Below are 21,424 nucleotides of genomic sequence, written 5' to 3'. Positions count from 1 at the left end.
ATCATAGTAGACAATTTACTTTCAATCTTTTCTTTTTGTATTAATTTTCATTGCCTACACATTCAAACCTATTTTCATAGTTGTGACACCACTAGGTGTATGTATTCTAAAAAATTGTATTATTTCATGATCTAGCTTATCTATAAGAATTATGTAATTTCCTTTGTGACTGCTTTCAACTTTTTTTTGGCTGTTGTTGCAGTATGTGAGAGCAATGAAGAAAATCAACATTCTTTTATGTATTTATTTACCCAAGGCATAAAAGATTTTTGTTCTGTTCCCTATTTCTTGAAAATAGCCATTAATTTTCTTTACATATCCCTTTTCACTAAAATGAAATTCTTCTACTAGATACAATTTAAATAAAGACATAGCATTTCCCATATTTAAAAATGTCTCATACAATAACTTGAATCCATCATCCTTTTGTAAGGAAATGAGCTACATGCTTCATTATTAGTCTTTTTGTGTCCTTCTCATTTATTGGTTCATAAGCCCTTTGGAGATTTGAGGTAATAGTCCAATGAGCTTGAGCTAAAAATTAGTTACTGGCACCTTAAACAATAAATAATGGCCCATTTTTGTTATAATAATATTTGTCATCTTGGACAAGTATTTCAAACATGATGGTTTTTTCTTTTCCACTTGCAGTGATTCCAGATGATCATAATCAGGGATATAATGCTTTTGGGGTGCATTCAATGAGGACATTAAACTCTGACTGCCTCTAGTTGTAACACATTCTTTTAGTTTCTCAACTTGACAAGAAATTCTTTTCAAACTTCCAGGAAGGCTGGCCATTGATGCTCACAGGCAAGCATAGACTCTCAGCAAAAAACAAAACAAAACTGGAAAATGAGGGGGTGTCTCTCAATTGGGGAATGGAATCAGGAGGACATTGTACACAGAGACTGATACATTGTTGTACAATCAACTATAACTGATTTCACTACTATAGCAATGAAATGACTCAGGACAATCCAGGGGAATTTATGAGAGAGAACATTATCCACATCCAGAGAAAGAACCATGGGAGCAGAAATGCAGAAGAAAAACACAGGATTGATCACATGGTTTGATGGGGATATGACTGGGGACTTGCTGGGAGCCATCAGGCCATGATACATTGTCAAAGTCACTCGTGGCAGCTAAAGAGATCCACAGAGTGGCCCCTTGGCAGATGTGATTGCCCACTCAGTCCCCTTTGCATGACTTCTCATTAATATCCCTTACCTATGGAATTGACATGATTGCTATTCCCCCCCTAACCTCGGAAAGAATAATACAAGGTGTTTACCTGTACTCTTTCTCCAAAACATCACCAAAAGATCAGACCCTTAAATCTAATCCCAAAAGAGTACCATGGGTTAACTTTTACTTAGGTACATAATTCCCAGTAAAACTGTAGCTACAAGCCAAGCCCAGAACTTTCCCACTCACAGAAACTTATTCTCATGAAGCCAACATACAAATCAATCATAAAAGCCCATGTAAAATGTACAGGTACACCAACTTTCAACATGCCTCCATGTCTCGATTTCACAAACCAGTAACTCACCGGCCAGAAACTTCCTGATAACCCTGAAAAATGATCTGCCCAACAATTAATCTGAATTGTATGGTCCTCTGATCCTTCAGGCTCAGTACTGTGAATGTTGAATTGTCTTTAAGAACTTCTGATTATTTCTTTTTATTAAAAGTAATAAGTAAATTTATTTGACTGTTTGTAAGCTCAGACTCCTCACAGGTTAATGAGAAAAGCTACCTGTGATCAAATAATTCATCTTGTGTAGAACCTTTGTATGCTTTGTCAGATCAATAACTACAATACAAGAATATGGAATAATCTTAGAATGTTAATCAAGTGATTTGTTAAAAGTTAATGTATCACTTTTCCAATTATCTCTATTTAGACATGTGTGTTTAATAATGTATTTGTGTGCCCAAAAAAGGGGTATAAAAATAAACACCAGGCCTGGGGATGGCGAAGCAGCTATCAGATGCAAAGCACACGCATGGCCGAATGATAAACAGCTGTCTTCCATTTGTTATTTTCTTGACTGACTGTTCACCACCTGACGAGAACCCCTGGAGTCACGAGTGAGGCTGGACCTTGCCCGTGGCAGGGACTTGAACTCTTAAATGATCACTCTATTGCAAATATTAACAATATGGAAATAGGGTTTGAACAATGATATATGTATAACCCAGGGAAATTGCTCGTCAGCTCTGGGAGGGGAAAGGGAAAGAACATGAATCATGTAACCATGGAAAAATACCCTAAATTAATTAATAAATAAAAGAATCACAATACCAGTGGTGGTGCATTCTAATTCTACTTTGGAAACTTGCTAGTATTTTTAACCTTCAGCAATTCACAGGAACTTAGTCTCTTCAACTATAACATGGACATAATAATAAGTAACTCCTAGAGTTCCTATGAGGAACTGATGAGAATATTTAGAAAGTGTGTGACACATAGTAGGTGCCATTTGCAAACGGTGGCTTTTATTTTTTTATCATAACTCTGATTATTTCCTCCTTTGATTGCTTTTCTTCTTATACATCTTCGTTCCTCTATTTCCTTGTTTCTCTGTTGAATTAAATGTATTTGTATTCCCAAACACTCTTCTCTCCCTGGATCATCTCAGAGTGAGATTCAGGATCTGCTGCTTCTTTTTAACCACCTCCATGTTTGGATCCTACATTGTGAGCTCCCGTACAGCCTGGACTGGTATTGTCTTTCCTTCGTATCCTAGGGGCTTAGCCTAGTTCCTAGAATCTATTTTACATTTAATCCACATTTACTGGCTGGGCCCAGGGCTTATGTCAGGCCTGAGCTCTACCAGGATCCTTGCATTCTGGTCTCTGTCCTGGACGGCAAATGCATACTCTGGCCTCAGCCAGTCTCTTTCTTGCCCTTATTTTTCAGCAGTCAACAGTAACTCTGTTGGAACCTGAGCAGACCCAATCCTGAAGATCCTAGAGGCATCTCTCTAGGTTGTCATCTCCCTAAACTGAGGTGGTGTGGTCACCTGATTGTCCAATAACTGGACAAAGATTGAGCCCTTGAGACCAGGAAAGAGCCTAGGCTGATGATTTAGGGAAAGCTTAGCCTTGGATTGTTTCCAAGTAAGGCAGCAGTCCTCACTCCTCATGTGCTGCAGATCAATGGAGAGAAGGAAAATCAGGAAACCAGCTACCTGGCTCCACTCTACATTGAGGCTCCCTGATCTCAGCTGGGTCCTCACCACGGTAAGGCATTTCTGTGACATCTCCCTCATGGATTCCTTTTGCCACCTACAACAGCAGCCCTTCCAAATATTTCCCTCGTCTCCAGTTCTCCCTCATGGCTGCCTCCCACCCCCTGCCCACACCTTCTGAGTTGAGAACTTGGTCTCATATTTCACTAGGCTTCTCTACAGAGTTCTCTTATCCTCCCGATCTCACCAACTCAGCTGCCTCCTTTTCCTTTTTGGCCTCAGGATCAGAGGAAAAGGCCATTCTTGCCCTAGTTAAAGAACATTTCTTTCCATATGCAAAGAAACCCATCCCACTGCTCATCTAAGCCTAGTCTACTTCTCCCTGCAGGGCCCCCATGGTTCTTTCTTTTTCAGCCTTTGCTACACTAAGGAACTCGGGACTCTCTTGCTCTGGGAACCAATAAACCATTCCCCTGGAATCCTCCAAACACCCTCACTTGATCTCTTGGTCCCCATGAGCTACTGTCCAACATCTGTCCTCGGGTCAGGGCTAAACGGCTAGAGATGGCCATTTACAGTGAGTTGTGCGGTGCCTTTCCCTTGTTTTCTCAGTGTGGCTCTGCTGAAGCCCCAGGCCATCTCTCTCCATTAGACCTCTCTAGTGCTCCTCTTCAGAGCCTTCCCTCTTGTGACTGGTTGCCCTGAAGCTGGGATCTAGAGGGCTTCTACAGAAATGTCAGCATGCTGCTATCTGCTCCACGAGGCAGGGGATGTCCACTGCAGCCCTTCATGTCCCCTGTCACTTAGCCCGGGACCCAGCACAGAACAAGCCCTCATACATGTTTCTGGATAATAAAGAGCTCAGAGTGAATAAGCTGAGCCCTTCTTGGACTTGCAGGAGACTTCTAGGCCCTTCAGTACCAAACACTGTCTTCTTAGAGAGTCCCAGCTGATCCCCTGAAGAGAGCAGATAGGAAATGGAGTCCAATAGCTTCATTTTACAGATGGGGAAACTGAGGCTCATGGATTCAGTGACTTGCCCAGGAAGCCCCTGATAAAACCTGTGAAAAAGAATTCCAAGTTGGGTCCTCCTCCCCCCAAAGCTAGCCCTGGCTTCACTAGAGCATCCAGAAGCCTCTGGTCACCCCAGCTCTCCCACATCTCTTTTCCCCTCACTCACCTGGGCAACAGCTCCTCAGGCCTTCTTGCTCCAGCATCCAAGGGGCTTCTCTCTGCTCCAAAGAAGAGAGCACATCTTCTGGGGAAGCTGGAAGCCCTGGAAATGGGGAATCAGTCAGGGAAGAGGATGGAGAGAAGCTGGTCATTGAGTTCTCTTTAGGGAAAGGCAGGGCAGTCCAGTGACTCCACTCAAAGAGATTCTGTCCATGGGGTTTCCCTAGGAGTCTGCCCTCACCCCTCAGTGTCTGTAATGCATGAACCCAGGGTATGACGTGCCTGTTACCCTGCCTGCTCCTCCCTCCCTGACACCTCTCTGAGCCTTGTGGACTGTTCTCTCAGGGAGTCTCTTCCTCTGCTCCTGGGGAACTTCTTGGTGGGCCTAATGTTGTCTCTCAGCCAGTCCATTCATCCTGACAATGACAGAGATGCCCTCTAGGGGAGAGTCTCTATAGCATTTAGTGTGGGGAGAGGAGGAGGGAGAAGGTCAGGGAACCAATCTGGAACCAGAACATTTGGTTCTGGGGTATTTTCTTGGGAGAAGGCTGGACGTAGTCTAAAGTTTTTTCTATTATCTGGAAATAGGAGGCAGCCAGAAGGGGAGTTGACAGGGACCTAAGATGAGAGGTGGGAAGGCCTCTGTTGACATCTGTCCACAAACAAGCTCCTGTGTGAGTGCCTCAGAACAAGCCACTTAATGAATCTCTATTTCCTCAACTGTAAAATGGGGATAATTGTGTCACCAAATTTGGAAGATGAAGGTGAGGAAGAAGAGCCATAATATTATAGAGAAAACCCTGGGCAAGAGCAGTTCGTTATAAATGCTTCTTCCCTTCCCTCCCTGCCTCACTGGCTCTGCTGGAGGCTCAGAACAATAAAAAGCAAGACTAAGGAAAACCCTGTCCTGCTGGGGACACCTAAGAGCTGTGAGCTCTGAGCTTATGCTTGTTAAAGAGAAAAACATCCCAAGGGGCTGATTTGGAAGGTAATGGCTTTTGCCTCATTGCTTGTAGTCAAGGAAAGCCCAGGTGTCCACTTGTCAGGTACTTGGTGGAATGAATTTTTACTCGACTACATGTTGGACTCATTAATTCCATTTCAGCAATATTGCCATTTGTGGTCAACTCCTTAGGAAGGTGTTTATTGCTTAAAAGTGAGCCACAGCTGTCAAATGTTTGGAAAATGTTCACCTTAACTTTGTCCTGCACCTTTCAGGAGGACCTCTGGACATGCTACCTAATTTGTTTCTTTTTTCACACTTTCCTCAGCTCTACGATGAAGGGTCTTTAGTTCTGTGAAGATCTGAAGTCATTTTCAAGTTTGGGCAATCTAAAAAGTCTCATAAAGCCACAAGAACCGACACCATGAATACTGTTCACCAGTTCATCAACCCTGTCTCTATGAGCTTCAAGAAATTTTATTTCTTGAACTGAAAGAGTCAATAATGAAAAAGGCTCCTTTCAGGGCTCTCAAAACACATGCAGGGAAGAATCTTTTAGTATAAACAAGGGTAAACATTAGAAAACAGAATTATTTTCAAGATCACAATTCTCCTGGACCAATGGACGATTTCTAAGATTAACAAGATAAATGAAAAATGGGGTTTCGATAGTAAATATTTTAAGTCTCTTTCTGGAGTCACCAGACAAATCTGGATTTCACAAGTCCACTTTATGTGCTACCTAGGTATGACTTCTTGATCCTCATAATTAAGCCTGTCATCTCTCCAAATAAGTTGTATCTGATTGTTAAAATGCTTCATATATTTCCTCTAATGTTCATCTTATTTCAACTGTTAGAATATAAGTTCCTTGAGGGCAACGTAGCTATTCCTGTTTTGTCTCTGTATTCCCACATGCTCAGCATGACGCCTAACACTTAGTAGACATTCAATAGATTTTGGTTGAGTAGGAAAAAAAAAATCCCAAATAGTAGATTCATCCTAGAGAAAGAGGGTGGGAGGAAAACCCACCTGAACAGTTTTCCAAATGAGTTTGGGAGACCCAATTCTGGGCCAGGTAGAGGGGAAACAGAACCATCTCTGAGATTACGTCCACTCCTGGGATTCTCCAACATGGATTTGATCTGTGACTTCAGGAGCACCAAAGGGAGCCCCCAAAGCCCCATTACACCATGCAAAGTCCTTTCACAGGAGAACCAGGCAGCAGGAGGGCCCTGGCTCGGGGACTCGCCATACCAGCCCTCGTCCCTTCCTCCTGACTGAAAACTGCTCCCCACCCTGCCTGCTGCTGAGGGTGACGTTCCCTTGGATGGCAGACTCAGGCAGCAGGGAGAGGCTCCTTACCCACAGAGAGCAGGTTCCAGGCATTCTCCAGCATCACCTCCCTGTACAGCTCCTTCTGGGGAGGAGACAAGAGGCGCCACTCCTCTCGAGTGAAGTCCACAGCCACATCCTGGAACGTCACGGCCTCCTAGAGCAGCCCAAGGCAGAGCACAAAGAGCTGAAAGTCACATCACAAGGAAGAGCCCACCTCTGGTCAGTTACAGGAGGAAACTGACCCACAGAGAAGGAGGGGCCCAAAGGTCCCGCCATTTATCAGTGTCAGAGCCAGCCCTTGGAGTCTTTAAGAGTCCAATGGAGGTTGAGAAGAGCAGCTCTATGACTCCCAGAGGAGTTTCTAACTATTGTGTGAAGGGAGATTTTTGGGGACCTCCATTCCAGCTCGATTCAAGGTGCCCCAGCAATGGGATAAAGGTGCCACAGAGTCACATGACTCTGACACCTGCGGCTATGTCCCAGGCAGTGTAAACCTTAAAATTTCTTAGACTTATGAATGTGGGAAATTTCATACTTGAAAAATTTCCTACTGATAGTAAGAACTCTATTGGAATATGAAACTCCTTGGCATGGGAGGATCCTTCTCCTCCCTACCTAAGACTACTTTAGGACAGAAACCTTTTGCTAAACAATGGAAAGGGCTTTGACCTATGCTTAAGCGTAGAACAGGAAGTTCTTTAGTCATGATTGATTTTAGAATTGATACAATAGAGATACTTGGAATGACAGAACCAGGTCTTGGAACATACAATCTCCACCCTACTCAGTCTAACAGGATTTAGGAAGGGCTGCAGCATAGATTAAGATTTAATTATTTGAGAATATGAACTTCAACAGACATGTGCAAAGCCACAGATCTCTGGGCGGTCCTGGGTTAAGCTAGAGCCACCATTGACACAGGGAAGACATGGACAGTGATTGGTAGATGTGAGAACTGAGGGGAGGGAACTTAGATGGTTTCCTTAAAGATAGCGGGGTCTGAGGACTAAGGGGAGGTCGAGAGGTTTTGTTCTGAGAGGTTGTGCTCTGAAGGAGGCTGGAGGTGGAGGCCCCTGAGACTGTTTCTCCATTTTGGTCACGTGAGTGATAAGGACTGATCTCTTTTCTTTGCCTCAGCTATCTAAGGGCTTGGGCCTTTTGGCCCAGCCTAAACAGAGAGGGTATTTAAGCCCTATTCCCTTCTCTCTCTCTCTCTCTCTCTCTCTCTCTAATACCTTTCTTCCTCCTGTTTGTAATTAAAAACTCCATAAAAGGTTGACTGCTGACTTAAGTTTTCATTTAGGAATTACATAGCTGAATTCTTTGGCGACCTTAAATTAATATATATCAGTCTTTTAAAGTGATTTCCTCGTCACAGCAGCCAGTGTCAGTGTGAGTTTTCCTAGAGTCAACGTGCCAGAGCAACATGGCCACAGAGGGAAGCTGGGGAATGTGAAAGGCAGGGGAGGGGAGGGGAAGGGGCTTTTGTACCCCACCCCCCCAGAACTAACTGGCTCTCTGGGCTGGGGCTTTCTTGATCTCTGACAAGCCCAGCCTAAGAGAGCTGAATGGAGAATGAGACCTAGGAAGGTGGAGAATTGTCTCTGCCTCTATCAAACTCTCTTTATTAAGAAAAGCTCATGAATCTAGTAATAAGCCTCCAGATCAATTTTTAATTATAACACTATGAAATGCATCTCCCTATGAAATCATGGAGACAGTCTGTGTTCTAGCTGGGAGGTGCCTGGATATGTGGTGGAGAAAAGAAAGGCTGAGGTGAAAGTTCTTCCTTACCAGAACTTACAAGTGACACGTTCTAGGTCCAAATCTGCAGAGTTTGTGAGAATGTGGCGTGAGAGATGTATTCTGGAGGGAAGAGAGTTCTATGCAATGCCTCCAAGTAGGTCTTTTCTTTAGCTTTGTTCTCTTTTGCTTTCTGCATGACTGAAATAAAGTCTTATCTGGATGAAAACTCAAGGACGGTTCTAAAGAGATCCTCATCACACAGGATCTGGACTCGACTGAGTGACCTGGTATGCTTTCCAGTCAAGTGAAGGAGACTTGTCTGTTGTGACAGGGTTTGAGGCTCTTCTAGGTAGGACAGGCCACAGTCAAAGCCTTTGCTTTATGCTTGCTTTCATTTGTAAATGGCATATGTTCCTTACTTATACTCCATTACACAGAATTAAGAGTAACTATGATGGAGAAGGGAGAGTTCTGCTATCCAACAAGAAAGCAATATTTACTAAATCTGGGTTTTGTTTGAGCTAATTCACAAGAAAAAAGCTGCCACTTTCTTTGAGAAAGGAATGATCTAAACATACTTAGAACTCCAGAAAAATCCGAGAAAAAGAGTCAAGATAAAGAGGTAAAAATGCCTACATCTGAGGGCCCACAGAAAGGAGAGGAGGGCCAGATCTGAATATAACCTGATACTCTGGAGGGGCCACTTCTATTTCCAACTACTCTATGCACAACACATGCCTGCAATTAGATGTTTTTGTATTTCACTTCCCTAATTCTATGATTTTGCTTCTACTCAATTGAGGAATTTCTGGCATTCTCTTATGTGTTTTCAGATTCCCAAGAATTTATAAATCTTTTCTTTCCTCTGGGATCTCCTGTGTTTTTCTTCTTCATAGTATTCTCTGGGTGAGTTAGAGTTAGGGTTAGAATTGGTACATTTGGGGTCGGAAACCCAGAAGTACACAACTAGGTAAAAAACACGAATACAATAATGGCAACAATCAAAGAGCTTTGGGAGCCCAGAAAACAACATCTCAACGGAAAAAATTCACATATGGTAGCCGTGGGTTGGTTTCTTTCTGAAGGCAAACTCCAAGTTTGGAAATGCATACATGAAACAGTTCAAGACAAAGTGCTACAAGCTCTCAGAAGAAAGAGCTTCAAACACAACAGAAAGGCCACGGGAATAATACCAGACTATTCCAAGTCCACGAGAAATCAGAGAATGTGTTCCAGAGAGCGAGGGAACTCAGGAGGCAGTCCAGGGTGACCTACGCTCAGGAGGCTGAGCTGCCCTGGTATCATTTCCTTGTCGATCCTATTTACCACTAAGTGCTTTTGCCCAGTGGCTGCCTGAGTCATGGTTCTGTCTCCTGACTTGGCTCGATTTTCAGCTGGCCTGTAATAGGCGAAGTGCAAAATCCAGATCTTGGGCACTTCACTGTTCTAGTCTGATTTCAAGGCACCAGCTGACCTTGGAAGATTCCGGGGAGTCCCAGGGAGGCAGGTCTAGTCCTTCTAAACCCCTGATCCAATGCAGAGATGTCTGCTTTGCTGTCCAAAGGCGGGCTGGCCTAGCACTTGGACTCAAACAAGAGTCACTTCTGAGTCTGAGGAGAGAAGGAGGGTTGGGCATTCCTGGCTCCTTATTGATCATTCCAATCAATCACTGTGTCCCTGATTATCCCAGCTCTATAACCAATCATGTTGCTCTTTATCCTATGATACATATCACTTAACTTGTCTCTTCTTTGTTTTTTTTTTTAATTTTTTATTTGATCCGGGAGGGAACAGGGAGCCACTGGGGTTTATGGAGTAGGAGAGTGGCATGATCAGAACTGTGCTGTGGGGAAATCACTCCAGCAGCTGGATGGAGGAGGCTTTGGAGTGGGAAGAGCCTGGTGGCCGACAGGCCCAGCAGCAGGTTGCCTTAATAGTTCAGGAGGGAGGTGATGTGGGCCTCCACCAGGAGGATGACACAGGACACACAGGAAGGGGCACACTGGAGAGATGCTACAAAGGTGCAACTGACAGGCCCTGGCGCCATATTGGATATGAGGATAAGGGGCAAGGAGGAGTCCCCAGAACCCTGAGAGCCTTCCCTCCCAGAGGGCCTCCCTCCATCCCATCCTCACAGAGCTGGTTTGGACACAGCTGCTGAGGGGTCTCCTGGGTCAGACTGGGGGAGCCTGGAGGGCAGCTGATGGTCTCTCCCTTCCTTTGGGCTGAGCAGTGCCTGGCACACACCAGGGTGTTCTTCCACATTGGCTGAAGTGGGCTAAGAAGTGGGAGACAGGAAGGAGCTGGAGAGACCTGGGAAGACTCGAGGACTTGAGGCAGAAGCCAGGGAGCAGCTCCAGGGGACAAAGGCTTCCCTGAGGATGGCACAGACCAGAGGACACCCTGAGGCTCTGCTCCAGGCCAGACTCAAGAGGGAACAGGTTAGTCAAAAGAAACAGAGAGAGAATGAGACAGAGAGACAGAGACAGAGAGAGGGAGACAGGGACAGAGACAGAGGGAGAGTGTGTGTGTGTCTGTCTGTCTCTAGGTAGGCAGGGAGAGCAAAGACACCATCCCCAGACAGGAAATATGAAGGAGTCAATGGTCGTCCTCGGTGCTCACTTGTGCCCAGGGAGAAAGCCAACACGTGAGGCAGCCTCTGGGGGAGCTCTTGGAGTCTGAGCCGCCCAAGGGCCAAGGAATCCCTCCCAAACCCTGAGAAGAGAGCCAGGAAGGGCTCTTCCTCCTGCCTGGGATGTGGGTACGGAAATGGCCCAGCAGGAAGGAGGCAGCAGCTTCCCAGTCCACCTTGTGTCACAGCCAGGGAAGGGCCTCCCTGGCTGAGGGGGCTCCCATCTAGGGCTGGAATGCACTTACCTGGCCCGGGAGTCTGTCCCTCTCAAAGGCCATCCCTTCTGGCTCCAGGCTCCCTGTAGAGGCAGCAAAGTAGCCCCAGTGAGTCCATGTGGTGAAGCTCCTCCATCTTTTCCCGGCCTTGCCCCCACTTTATGACCCCCTGAATGGAGCTCTAGTCAAAGCTAACAGACCTCTCTTGGTCTGGGGAATGTTTCACTTCTGCCTTTGTGAGAGGCAGGAGCTGGCCTGGAGCCATCCTCTCCCCCCACCCCCAGCAGTCCCTCCCGTCTTTTCCCAGTGTAGAAAAGCCAATATTACTCACTGCCTTTTGGCTCACTCTCTGGGCCAATTGCTCTTGGTTGAACTAGAGAAGAAAGCTGCCCTGGGGGCGGATTCAAGATAGTGGCTTAGTAGCACAAAAGATGAAACTGCTCTATCCTGCCATACCAATCTTTAAAAAGCTCTTCAATGGGGCAGATAGGTGGCTTGGTGGAATGAGAGCCAGGACCAGAGACAGGAAATCTTGGGTTCAAATCTTTCCTCAGATACTTCCTAGCTGTGTGACCCTGGGCAAGTCACTTAATCCCTATTTCCTAGCGCTTACCACTCTTCTGCCTAATACACAGTATTAATTCAAGACTGGAACCCAAACCCCAAAACAAGATAGTCACAAGACTCTCCCTCTGAATACAAATTAAAGGTAGGTAGAGTTGATTTTCATGGGATAAGGGGACAGGAAACAAAACTGCCCACAGAAAAGTGCTGGCTGACCACCATTCCCTGCCACCTACAGCACTGGGTTCTGCCATTAGAGGTAGGCAGACTTTGGGATCCTAGGATGGGGCCTGCACTGGTGGAGGAACACCTCAGACCCATCCCTTGAGGTCCTGAGCTCTAACAACAGCTGGCATGGAGAACCAGGGGTCCATTTGACTGGGCATTTTGATCTAGGAAGCTGATTATATTGAAGACTTAGGTCCAAGGCTGATTAGCTAGATAGGCCGAATCAGTAAAGCAGCAGAGGAGAGAGCCTCCGTAAGCTCATAACCCATAGTCAAAACACAAACAAAAGAGAAGTCTGAAGAAAATGAGTAAACAATAGAAAAAGAAGGTAACTATCAAACTTCTACAGGAACAATGACCAAAGAACAGAATCAAGAGAGGATGAGGGGATCCAAGGAACTTCAAGCAAAACCTAAAAAAAATCAACAACTGGGAATTGGGCTCATGCTCTGGAAGAACTCAAAATGTAATTCAAAAATCAAATGACAGGTTGAAGAAAACTGGAAAAAAGAAAACAATAGTTTAAAAATAAAAAATTGGTCAAATGGAAAAAGAGGCCAAAAAATCCAAAGGAGGATCAAAAGGTCATAGAAGAAATTCAGCCTTTAAAAATTAGAATTGGGCAAATAGAAACTGACTTCACAAGACATCATGAAACAATTAAACAAAACCAAAGGAATGAAAAAATAGAAGAAAATATGAAATAACCTCATTGAAAAAACAACTGACCTGGAAAATAAATCCAGGAGAGCCAATTTAAGAATCATTGGAGTACCTGAAAGTCATGACAAAAAAAAAAATAGCCTAAACATCATCTTATAAGAAATTATCCAAGCAAACTAACTGGATATTCTTGAACAAGAGGGTAAAATAGAGATTGAAAGAATCCACAGATCACCTCCTGCAATAAATTCCCAAATTACAATTCCCAGGAATGTTATAATCAAGTTCAAAATTTCCCAGGCAAAGAAGAAAATACTGCAAGCAGCAGGAAAAACAATTCAGATATCATGGAGTTCCTGCCAGGATTTGAAAAGATCTGGCAGCTTCCACATTGAAGGACCAAAAGGCTTGGAATATGATATTCTTGAAGGAAAGGGCACTGGGATTTCAACCAAGAACCACATACCCATCAAAACTGATTATATTCTTTCAGGGGAAAGTATGATCATTTAATAAAATAGAAAGTTTCCAAGCATTTCTGAAGAAAATACCAGACTTGAACTGAAAGTTCAAGTTCCAAATACAAAATTCAAGAGAAGCATAAAAAGGTAAATAAGAGAGACAAAACTTAAAGGTTTCAGTAAGGTCAAACTGTATTCCTATGTGGAAAGATAGCTGTAAGTCTTAAAAATTATCATTATCAGTGGAAGATGGGTAGCTCAGTGAATTGAGGGCCAGGCCTAGAGATGAGAGGTCCTAGGTTCAAATCTGGCCTCAGCCACTTTTAGCCGTGTGACCCTGGGCAAGTCACTTGACCCCCATTGCCTAGCCCTTACCACTCTTCTGCCTTGGAGCCAATACACAGTATTGATTCCAAGAGAGAAGGTCAGGGTTTTTAAAAAAATTATTGTTACCATCATAGTTAGAAGTATACAAAGAGGCTGTGGTAGTAAGCTATTTAGGATATGTCAAAAAAATAAAACTAGGGGTGAAAAAGAGAAGAGAAATGGGAAAAGAGAAGTAAAATGGGATAAATTATATTACATAAAGAGGAGGAGGAGGGAGGGAGAGGGAGAGGCTAATACAATGGAAGGGAGGAAGAGGGCTGTGATGGGTAATGCTTAAACCCTTACTCTCATTGGAATCAGTTTAGAGAGGGAAGATCACCCAGACTCATTGGGGTAGAGAATTCTATCTTACCCTATAGTGAAGTAGAAGGAGAATAAGAAGGGTGTGTAACATAAGGGAGGGAGAAGCTGGGGGAGGGGGGTGATGGAAAGACCTTTAGATAAATAGGAGGGGAAGAATAAGGGAGGTGGTGTGAAGGGGAGTAATATATAGGAGGGGGAAGAGGGAATGAACAAAAGTAAAACAATTGGTGTGGAGGGAAAAAGTGAAAGGAGAAAGGTCAGGACTAAAACAATAAATCAAAATGATGGGGAATACACATAAAGCAATCATAAACGTGAATGTAAATGGGATAACCTCACTCGTAAAATGGAGGCAGATAGCAGAAAGGATTCAAAAGCAGAATTCTATCATATGTTGTTTACAAGAAACACATATGCAGCAGATAGACATACACACAGGGTAAAGGTAAGAGGTTGGGGCAGAGCCTATTGGGCTATGACTGAGACGATGAAGGAAGAAATATCAATACTCAACATATATGTACCAAATAGTATAGCATTCCGATTTTTAAAGGAGAAAGTAAGGAGTTTAAGGATGAAGTAAATAGGAAAACTATACTAGTAGGGGACTTCAACCTGCCTGTACCAGAACTAGATAAATCGAACCAAAAAATAAATAAGAAAGAAGGGAAGTAAATGAAATGTTAGAAAAATTAGTAGATATCTGGAGAAAACGGAATAGGAATAAAAAGGAATATACCTTTTGTTCAGCACCACATGTTATATATACAAAGATTGACCATGTACTAGGACAAAAACATCACAACCAGACTCAGAAAAACAGAAATAATAAATGCAACTTTTTCAGATCATAATGTGATAAAAATTATAATAAGGGTTTATGGAGAGGCAAATTAAAAATGAATTGGAAATTTAATAATCTAATTCTTTAAAACTGGTGGGTTAAAGAACTAATCATAGAAACAATTACTGATTATGTGAAGAGAATGAAAATGAGAAGATGATATATCAAAATTTATAGGATATGATCAAAATAAACCTATATCCCTGAGTGACTATATCAACATAATGGGAAAAAAGGAGATCAATGAATTGGGAATGCTACTAAAAAAAGCAGAAAAAGAACAAATTAAAAACACCCAGACTAGAGTAAAATGAAAATTTTAAAAATCAAAGGAGAAATTAATAAAATTGAAAGAACTATGGAACTAATATTGGTTAATCTAATTTAAAAAAGAAAGAGAATCAATTTAACAGGACCAAATTTAAAGGAGATTTAAGGCAATTATTAGGAGTTTTTCTGCCCCATTATTGACAATAACTGTGACAATCTAGGTGAAATGAATATTGACAAAAATATAAAATGCCAAGGTAATTCCCAGGAAAAAATCCCCAGGGCCAGATAGATTCACAAGTGAATTCTATCAAAAATTTAAAGAACGAATCCCCAAACTCTACAAACTATTTGACAAAATAAGCAAAGGAGTCTTACCAAATTCTTTTTAAGACACAATTATGGTACTGATACTGTAGCAAGATAAGAGTAGCAGGAGAAGACAGGTCTTGAGACAGTCAGAGTTCCAAGGGGCAGTTTGCCAGCTGACACTCTGGAGCTGGAAGGAGAAGGAGAAAGGTGTGCAGCTGCGACATGCATCCGTCAAGCAACTGGCCTTTGCGGATCAGCTGGCTTTGGTGGGAGGGAATCGCCAGCCTTCTGGTGGACACTTCCTGGAGAGCAGACCTCTGTGGAGACCGTCTGAGGACCCACAGTGTGGATTCCTGCTATCTGGCCAACCACTGACTGTGTGGGAGATTCTGGGTTTGCTGGGGAATTGCGTCTGGCTAGGCTTTAGTTAGACAGTCAGAGTGAGTTTAGTTAGACAAGTGAATATAGCGGGTACGAGTCAGACGCTAAACCCTCTCCCTATTCCGTTCCCCAAACCTTTCCCTTACCTGTTGATAAATTCAATTTTATTGACATGGGATTCTTCCCTCATGTGTACCCTTCCTTTCCCCCTTTCCTAAAAATCACAACAACAATGCCCAGGTCAAAAACAGAGAAAAAACTAGACCAATCTCCTTAATGAACACAGATGCAAGAATCTGAAGTAAAATACTAGCAGAGAGCCTACAGCAACATCTTGTAGAAGCCGTTTCAGAAAATGCCCACTATCCCGTGTTCTTTTGATACTAAGCGACCAATCACCCTCTGTTAATTAATTAACTCATTTCTGTCTTCTGAGGCCTCTTTTGCCTTCCCCTGGCCTATCCTAAACATCCTTGCCAGGTGGCTGCCTTTTGTTAAATTACCAAACGTGTCCTGTTAAAGTTATCTCGGAATGTGTCAGGATGGCTCTGACTGTCTAAAAAGATATTAGTACAGAGAGGATTCTAGTTCTGTGAAGCAGTTTGATTCCTCCCCTCATAAACCCCAGCATGTATGCAAAACCACCCATAAACTCTGTCTTTTCTGCATTGCTTTGCTCAGTCTTTTGAGAGGCATATTCTCACTAAGCTAGCAGGCATAGTATTCTGTTTTCTTCCAGCACTCTGGGGTCTTTTGCACTTCCTTGCCAGTTTTTCCATAAAAATGTCACAAGGATTATTCACTGTGACCAGGTGGGATTGATCCCAGGAATGCCAGGCTCGTATAATATTAGGAAACTGTCAGCATAATTGATCATATTGATAGTCAAGCTACCAGAAACCACCTGATTATCTCAATAGATGCAGAAAAAGACTGACAAAATACGACCCATTTGTATAAATTTTGTAAAATCCAAGATTTAAAAATTTTTAAGAGAAATGTCAGGAAAAGAAGCTCGTTACCTCCTTAAATCAAGAAAGCGAACTGTGTGAAGTGCCATAAAGAAACCTACACAGCATCAGAAGATCCAGAAAGAACTCTGGGATGTAACTGAACCGAAGGGGCTGGAGCATATCATTTATTCTGAATGTAAAGTCTTATGCCGAAGGGGACTGCCCCCTGATTGGCTTTTTATCAATGCACCTAGCAAACACTGGTTTTGCCCACTCTCTCCTATTTCCCTCTTATCTCCAACCACTGTAGTTTCCTCTTAGAAAGTGCAAAGTTGTATGCACCTGAAGCTAGAAAATCTTTAGAGGTAGAAGCTATTTGTGTTAAATGAGTCACCGGGGAGCCTAGTCTCCCAAAGAATCACAGGGGAATTTTCTGAAAATAGGATTAACTCTCCCCTTGCCTATTTTTAGCTAATCAAATTAAGAATTCAAAATACCCCTACTTACCATTAAGTATGAGTGTTCACAAGTCATTTACTAGAGTAAGCTCACACCTCCAAAGGCTACTGCCCCACCCTTGGGCAGTGCTAGGCAAATTGAATCAATGCCATTGGTTTCGGTGAAGAAGGGGGAGTGACAGGAAGTGATGTGAAAAGAGGAGCATAAAAGAAGAGACCAGAATGGTCTAGGAGCTATTCTTTCCTGGCCTTTGGAGAGATTGGTTCTGGAGATGCCTTTCCTACTGTTTGGATCACACAGTCGTCTCTCGGTAACCGAGGATGACGATTGTCTTCGTGTGTTTTTGTGCACAAAGACACTTGTGCATGAAGATTTAAGTGGAAAAGTCGGTGCACAGAGACAGTCCCACTCTCTCGGCGTTGGAAGCCTGCAAGTCATTACACCTGGAGACTTCCTCAGCTGCATTGGATGGCCGTGTTGTCCTTTGTGCTCCAACACGCCCTGAGCACTCCACAGTGCTTTGCTGCGTCGCCCTCTCAGCCGTTGAACCTCCTTGTTGGTTTCTTCCGCCTGTTCCGCCGAAGCAGTCTTCACATGCTGGGTGAGCAAAGCCCTGGTTCACAAGGGGTCGATGACCCAATGGCTACCCTCACAAGGTTTGGCCGGCCTGTCGAAGCCGTTGCCCAGGGTGTGGCCGCTGCCGCATGCTAGCAGCTACTGGGAGCCACCAGTGAGAGCTGGGTGTCAGGTGGGGGTCGGAGGCTGGAGAGCTGCCCTAGTGTTTGGAGTGAGTGGCTAAGATCCCTGCCTTGGCTTCGAGGAGACTTCTCCCCTGAATCCTGTGACAGCTTGCTGGGTGAGTGGCTGAGAGTCCTTTCTTGGCTTTGGAGGAGGATGTGTTGGTGGAACCCTGGCTGAAGATACCACTGAGACTTCTGGCTGAGGATTACTGGGAAAACTATGGGGAGGCACGGGACTTGGGGAAGCACCTGCTGGGGCTGAGCCTGACTCCACCAGAGAAGGGGTAGGCTTGTTAGAATCTGTCTCTTCATCTACATTTTTTCACTTTCACTCTTTCCACCTCTTTGCAAATAAAGCTGCTAAAAGTTATTTTGATTTAAGCTATAATATTTTAAAACTGGTGATCACAATGTTATAACTAACTCTCATATTTAGCATAAAACCTAAATTTAAACTCTTATACATTCATACTTAAAACACTAGAAAGTATAGGAATAGAAGGGCCTTTCCTCAAAATAACAAATGACACATCAGCAAGTCTCATCTGCAATGGGGATAAACTCGAAGCCTTCCCAATAAATCCGGAGCGAAGCAAGGATGCCCGCTATCACCTCTATTCATTAACGTGGGTCTAGCGATTAGAGAAGAAAAAGAAATCGAAGGGATTAGAAGAGGCAATGAGGAAACCAAGCTGTCACTCTGCAGATAATATGATGGTCTACTTAAAGAATCCAAGAAAACCAACCAAATAGCTAGTAGAAACAATAACTTTAGCAAAGTCGCGGGTGCAAAATAAACCCACGGAAACCATCAGCATTTCTACATATTTCCAACAAAACTCCGCAACAAGAGTCAGAAAGAGAAACTCCACCTAAAAACCCTCTGGACAACATACAATATTTGGGAATCGAAGACACAGCCAAGACAAACAAAGGAATTATATGACCGCACCTACAAAACACTTTTGACACAAATAAAACTAGATCTAAATAATTGAAAAAAAACACATTAATTGCTCATGGGTGGGACAAGCTAATATAACAAAAATGACCATCCTCCCTAAATTAATTTATTCAGTGACATATCTATCAGACTTCTAAAAAAACAAGTTTAGGGAATGTAGGGAAAATAGTAACAAAATTCAGAATGAAAAGAAGGGGAAGGACGGTGGCCCAGCAGCACCAGATCTTAGCACAAAGCAGAAGTCGTCAAGACAATCTGGCGCTGGCTAAGAAATAAAGACTGGGTCAATGGATGGACTAGGGGTAAATGACCTCAGCAATCTAGTGTCTGATAAACCCAAAGGTGCCAGCTTTCCGGCCAGGAACCCACTATCTGGCCAACACTGCTGAGAAAACTGGAAAACAGTATGGCAGAAACTAGGTACAGAGCAACATCTCACACCCTACTCCAAGCTGAGGGGAGAAGGAGCATAGCATTTACATGTAAAGGGCAAGGCTACAAGTTAAATAGGAAGCAAATGGGGCGCATAGACTAGCTCAGAAGCTGTCAGATCTATGGGGAAGGGAAGAATTGAGGACCAAGCGAGAGCCAGAACATCACAAGGTGTGCAATCAAGAATTTCGACTAGATGACAATGCAAAGGTTTTGGACAAACAAAACCAATGCCAGCAAGATTAGAAGGGAAGCAACAAACTGGGGGAAACTGCTTACAAGTGTCTGTGATAAAACGTCAGATTGGGCACAGCTCAGTGGATCCAGAGCCAGGCCTAGACATAGAGAGACCCCAAGTCCCGAGTTCAAAGGTGGCCTCAGACACTTCCTAGCTGTGTGACCCTGGGCAAGTCACCCACATATAGTATTGATTCTAAGGCGGAAGGTAGGTTTTGTTTGTCAAGTTCCTCACAAAACGTCTCCTTTCTCAAATATATAGAGGACTAACGAATAATAATACAAGTCATTGGCCAGTGGATGAGTGGTGAAATAGGCAGTTTTCCGATGAAGAACTCAAAGCCATCAATGATGCCAGGGAACATGTGCTCAATCCCTCTGGGCTAGAGAAGTGCCCCTTAAAGCCACACTGGGGCGCCACCTCACCGCAACCCATTGGCCACTAGGTCAGGAAAGGGGAGGTGGGACAACATTGGGACACTGGTGCATCGTTGGTGGAGCTGTGACAGCATCCCGCCAGGCTGTAAAAGAAGGCAGACCCTCTGATCCAGGCGATCCCAGAAAGATCGGCTCACCGACGGCCACAGAAATCTTTCCAGCGGCTCCTTCTGTGGTGCCAAAGAACGGGAAATGCCCGTCCATGGGGACCGGCGGACCAGCGTGTGGCACACGTAAGGCACGCCGAGCCTGAGGGTCGCCAAAGAGCCCGCGGGACGCACCCGCTGCAGATGGAGGGGGGCGGAGGGGAGGACACGGGAAGCAGTAACAGCTGGGCTGTGGGGCGATCCCGGGACTCAGGGAGCTCCTCTGGGCAATACAGTGACCCTGGACAGCTCTGAAGGGCCAGGATTCCCCCCTGGGTTGATTGGGGTTTTCTTGGGGGGCTGCTTTCACGTGATTCTTCTCTTACACCAATGATCACGGAGGAGGAGTCAGGCTGGGCAGGATCACGCCCACACCCAAGGGAAGGGGGAGGGAGACAACGTGGAACCCAGAACCTGGGCCAACTTGACCTCCTCCGAGAAGCCCTCCCTCCCTCCCCTGAGCTCTGGGGCCATCTTCCTCCTTATCCTGCACGGAGCTTCCCGGGCTAACCCCAAAGGGAGGAATTGCAATGGGGGTCCCCCGCGGGAAGCAGGGGGTTAACTACACCCCAGCAGGGAAGCAGGCTCCCTGGAGGAGACCCCAAGGCTGCGGCAGTAGTGGGTGCCCAGAGATACTCCGGGACGAGGCTCAGAGCCGAGCCGGGACCCTGCCGCCCATCAGGGGTCAAGTGAGAGCAGGGGAGCGGGGCTCCGGAAGGCACCCCCCAAAGGAGGCCCCGCCCCCGGCCACACGGGGTCCACACTGCCGGCTGCTCCTGCTCGAACTTGGGGAGCAGGGCAGCCGCTCCGGCCCCTCCCTCTCTCCGCCCCCTCCGGCTCTATCTACCTCGGAGCCCCTTCCCCCCCACCCCCCCGCCGTAGGGCCTGCAGCCTCGGGCTCTGCCGCCCCCTTCCCACCATTTCCCGAGCTCATTACCCCTGGCCGGCAGCAGGACTCTCCGAGGGGGCCGAGGGGGCCGGAGCGCGCAGGGGCTCAGAGCTCGGAGGGGCAACAAGAGGTGTGGCCAGAGGTGCTCCCGACTTCCTATTTCCCAGAGGCCTCTGCGCTGCCTGCGGTCCTGGGGCTGGTCCCGCCCCGCCCCGCCTCCCCGTTCTAGCCCCGCCCCTCCCGAGGCCCCGCCTCCTGTCCTGGAGCCGGGATCGCAGGGGCTGCAGTGTCTGCTCTCCTGGTCCGGGGGCTGCGTGCTTGTTGGAGGAAAGAAGGGGGTGCCGGGGACTCCTGGCTCCTGGGTCCAAGCTGTGTTTCGGCCTTAAACAGTTTGGTGTCCGCAAATCATTCTCTTCCCCTCCCCCCTGCAGAATAAGAGGGGAAAGAAAGAATCCGGGCGGGGCCAGGCTGCCCGAGAAGCCTGCTGGGGTAGCGCCGGGTTA

General features: G+C 45.2%; 1 protein-coding gene across 1 annotated transcript; it reads right to left on the bottom strand.

The window, feature by feature from the left end:
* Positions 1 to 974: 974 nt before the first annotated feature.
* Positions 975 to 21,120, bottom strand: LOC107650394 (zinc finger protein 350-like). The gene is made up of 5 exons (XM_056797358.1): positions 20,970 to 21,120; positions 11,281 to 11,333; positions 6,685 to 6,811; positions 4,384 to 4,479; positions 975 to 4,264 (listed from the first exon to the last, which is right to left on the bottom strand). The coding sequence occupies exons 2-5, from the start codon at positions 11,311 to 11,313 to the stop codon at positions 4,224 to 4,226; spliced, it is 297 nt and encodes a 98-aa protein (XP_056653336.1). The 5' UTR covers positions 11,314 to 11,333; positions 20,970 to 21,120; the 3' UTR covers positions 975 to 4,223.
* Positions 21,121 to 21,424: the final 304 nt, after the last annotated feature.

This window comes from Monodelphis domestica, chromosome 5 (assembly GCF_027887165.1).
Source record: "Monodelphis domestica isolate mMonDom1 chromosome 5, mMonDom1.pri, whole genome shotgun sequence".
Lineage (NCBI taxonomy): Eukaryota > Metazoa > Chordata > Mammalia > Didelphimorphia > Didelphidae > Monodelphis > Monodelphis domestica.
This window is presented reverse-complemented; position numbering and strand designations above follow the sequence as displayed.